At 34.5% G+C, this 4,331-nt stretch overlaps 1 protein-coding gene across 1 annotated transcript; it reads right to left on the bottom strand.

The window, feature by feature from the left end:
• Positions 1-3,206: 3,206 nt before the first annotated feature.
• LOC141719137 (uncharacterized) lies at positions 3,207-3,857 on the bottom strand. Its single transcript, XM_074521518.1, has one exon. The coding sequence runs from the start codon at positions 3,855-3,857 to the stop codon at positions 3,207-3,209; it is 651 nt and encodes a 216-aa protein (XP_074377619.1).
• Between the last annotated feature and the right edge of the window lie 474 nt (positions 3,858-4,331).

Consider the following 4,331-nt stretch of genomic DNA (forward strand, 5'->3'; position numbering starts at 1 on the left):
AAGAAATATCAGGCCTGGTCATATTCAGATATAAGAGCTTGCCAACAATCCTCCTATATCTTTCAGGATCATCCAATAAATCCCCATCCTTATCAGACAAATGCAGATTAGCAGGAAAAGGAGTAGAAACACTGTGACAATCTTCCATATGAGAATCCTTTAACAAATCAAGAATATACTTTCTCTGATTTAGTAAAATACCAGTAGGAGTCCTTTGAACTTCAATACCAAGAAAATACTTCAAAGATCCTAGATCCTTGATTGTAAAAGCTGCATGAAGAGACTTCTTAACAGCTTGAATATCAGATAAAGAAGAACCAGTGAGAAGCAAGTCATCTACATAAGCAACAACCACAATAAATTGACCATCAGCACCAACCCTAGTAAATATTGAATAATCTTGAGAAGACTGCTGAAAACCAATCAACAGTAAATGCTTACAGAGTTTCACATTCCATTGCCTAGCAGCCTGTCTTAAACCATACAAGGATCTTTTCAACTTACAAACCAAACCAGAATTAGGCAATGCATAACCAGGTGGAGGCTGCATATAGATTTCTTCCTCCACATATCCATGCAAAAAAAGCATTGTTAATATCCAACTGGTGTAAATCCCAGTCCATAGCAGCTGCTAAAGCAATCAGAACTCGAACTGTAGTGAATTTTTCCACAAGACTAAAAGTATGCTTAAAGTCCTTATTTTTAATCTGTTTATCTCCTCTAGCAACTAATCTTGCTTTACATCTTTGTAAAGTACCATCAGAATTAAAATTGGCTTTATAAACCCATTTACAGCCTATGGCTGTTTTTCCAGGAGGCAAAGGAACAAGATCCCAAGTATCATTATCTTCAAGAGCTTTAATTTCTTGATGCATTGCATCTACCCACTGAGGATCTTGCTTTGCTTGTTGATAACAAGAAGGTTCATTTGCAGCAAAAACATTTGCTAAGGAAACCAGCTCAGAAGTGTCCAAATGTGACAAAGAAGATTCAGTATAAACATTGAATGCTGAACCAGTAGTAGAATTAGGTTTAGGTAAAGAAGTAGAAACAACAAAGTCATCAAATTTTTTGGGCATGACTGGAACTCTGTTTGATTTTCTCACATTTTGAGAAGGAAGAAAAGAAGATATAGTATCTGTATCCAACAAATGATTTGTAGAAGGAACAGATTGAGAAGATTGAGAATAATCAGATTCAGAAGATGAAAGAACAGGAAATGAAGGTATAGAAGGAGAATTTTGTTCAGAAAAAACAGTCTCGGGAGAAATAGAAGGATTAACCAGAGGGAAAGAAACAGATTGATCAGTATCAATACATTCAGAATGAAAAGGAAAGATGTCTTCCTTGAACAAAACATCTCTACTCAGGAAAATTTTATGATCATTTAAATCATATAATTTGTAACCTTTTTGACCATAGGGATATCCTAAAAACACACATTTTCTGGCTCTAGGTGCAAGTTTGTCAGAAGATTTATAAGCACTATAACACAAACATCCTACAACCTTCAAAATAGAATAATCCGGAAGCTTTTTCATGAGAACTTCATAAGGAGTTTTCCACTGAAGAACAGAAGATGGAAGTAGATTGATAAGGTAGGTAGAAGTCAACAAACATTCCCCCCAAAATTTGACTGGCAAATGAGCATGAATTCTAAGAGCTCTAGCAGTATTAAGTAAATGTCTATGTTTTCTTTCTATGCGACCATTCTGTTGAGGAACACCAGGAATACTTTTCTGATGAACAATTCCATTTTCTTGAAACAATTTTGAACAAAAAGTCTGGACAAATTCTGTTCCATTATCTGTTCTTACTGTCTTAACAGAAGCATTAAAGTGATTCTTAACATATGAAAGAAAACCAGAAATGACATAAGGCACCTGCAACTTATTTTGAACCAAATGTGTCCAAGTAACTCTGGAGTGATCATCCAGAATAGTAAGAAAATATTTGGCACCAGATAATGCAGGAGTCTTATAAGGACCCCATAAGTCCAGATGAATCAATTCAAAACATGCATTAGCAATGGTACTAGATACAGAAAATGGCATTTTATGATGTTTAGCTAAGACACAAGCTTCACAGTGAAAGTTTTTGACATTCTTGTATTGATTAGAATCAGGAAAATGTACTAGTTTAGACATGGAAACATGTCCGAGTCTAGAATAAAACAAATCAAGAGAAACAGAGTTTACAGAAATTGAAGAATCAGTACAATTCTTAACAGAAAAGGCAGTTTGGAAAGGAGTTGAAATAACAAGTCTGTATAGATTTCCAGCTCTTATTCCAACAGCCTTAATAATACCATAATCAAAGTCCTGAAATTCACAAGAAGACTGATCAAATTTTGCAATCAGAATATTTTGATCCGTTAATCTTCCAATAGAAAGAAGATTATGATGAAATTCTGGAACATAAAAAACATTCTGAAGAGTAATGTCAGAATTAATGACAATACTACCAACAATGTCAACCAGTTTGAAAGAATTATCAGGTAATGCAATTTTGACAGACCGTGATAGCCTATCTACATTAGTAAACAATTTCAAATCATTAGCCATATGATCACTAGCACCTGTATCTAGATACCAACTAGCTGCATTAACTAAGCATGGAATTGATTCAGAAGAAGTAGCAGAAAGAGTACCAGCAAAATTAATAGCTGCAGTAGAACCAGAACTCTGAGTCTGCATCATCTTGAGAAATTCTTTATACATTGCAGCCATCAATGCAGAATCCATAGGAGAAGCAGATGAACTATCTCCAAATCCAGATTCAAGATCAAATGGAGAATTCATCATAGGAGTATCTGTAGAAGGTTTAGAACCAAGAACTCTAACAGAAGACACATCAGTAACATTTGCAGCAAATTTGGATGTGCTAGAAGGTTTGCCTTTGTACCAATCAGGATATCCAACAATTTTGAAACAATTTTCTTTTAAATGACCTTTCATCTTGCAATGATCACAAAACTGTTGCTGCTTAAGTTTCTTAAACTCCTCTTTCTTTTTATCAAAAACAGAAGTATTATAAGACTTTTGTGCAGATTGAGATCCATAATGATGTCTCGTAGACATTAAAGCACTCATTTCAAGAGTAGAAGGAGTTAATCCAATATTATTCTGCTTCTCAATCTGCTGTAACATATGATAGGCCTTGTTAACCGAAGGTAATGGATCCATGCTAAGAATATTCACTTTTGCTTAATCATAAACTTTGTTTAATCCAGAGATAAGTTGAATAAGATTTTTCAATTGATCAGCCTCAAACAATTTTTTTATCAAGCCACACGAACATTTTAGGAGTGCACCACAAGAACAATCAGGATAAGGATCTAACATTTGTAATTGATCCCAAACTTTTTTTAACTTTGCATAATACTCAGCAATTGAATCATCATTTTGTTCAATTGACATCAATCGTTTATGAAATTCATAAAGCTGTGGCGCAGTAGAATGTCCATACCTCTCTTGAATCTCAATCCAAAGACTCCTTGCTGAAGGAGTAAATATGAAGCTTCCTGTAATCTGCTTATCAATAGTGTAAAGTATCCACCCAGTCACCATATAATCATTCCTGATCCATTTCTGCAGATCCTGAGAGTCATCAGCGGGACGAGTTAACGATCCGTCAATAAAATCGATCTTGTTCTTAGCACCAAGCGCAAGCTGTACACTCCTGCTCCAGTTGAAGTAATTGTTGTCGTTGAAGATTATCTCACCTAGCTGTGAATTAGAATTGTCTCCTGTGGAAAGAAAGTACGGATCATTGTAATTAATAGCAGTATTAGCAGGTGTTTGCTGAGCTTGTTGAGTTTGATCATGATCTTGAATCGTTCTACTCGTTTGAGCCATATCTAAGAAGATTAAACGAAAAAATTGCAGAAATTGAGTAGAAAAAAAATTGAAGAACGAAGATGAAGATGAAATGAAGATTAACGCAAAGAATGAGCTAGATCTTGCTCTGATACCATGTGGAACCACCACGTTAATGGTGGATCTAGCTCAAGGAAAAAGATAAAGCTTCATCTCTATTTTATATAATCAAAACTAGAATTTCAGTAAAAGTCAAAAAACATACAAGTTGTCCACTCTCTTATATCAAAACAAAAGAAGCAACTAACTCCTAACAAACTAGTTAGCTGGCATCCAGCTGTCAATGAAGTAAGCATGACATAAGGACATGAATCAGCCAATATATTCCCTATATTTCAGAAAGTAGTATACATGTGGGGTATGACTCGAAAATTAAGAAAAATGGTAAATTAGAAGGAAAATATAATAAAAGTAATTAAAGTGTTTGGACTGATTATTATTTAATATATAAAA

Source organism: Apium graveolens, chromosome 4, assembly GCF_009905375.1.
Source record: "Apium graveolens cultivar Ventura chromosome 4, ASM990537v1, whole genome shotgun sequence".
In the NCBI taxonomy this organism is placed as follows: domain Eukaryota; kingdom Viridiplantae; phylum Streptophyta; class Magnoliopsida; order Apiales; family Apiaceae; genus Apium; species Apium graveolens.

Coding starts and splice junctions, on each gene's coding strand:
- LOC141719137 (XM_074521518.1), bottom strand. CDS start 3,857: ATGGCTCAAACGAGTAGAACGATTCAAGATCATGATCAAACTCAACAA.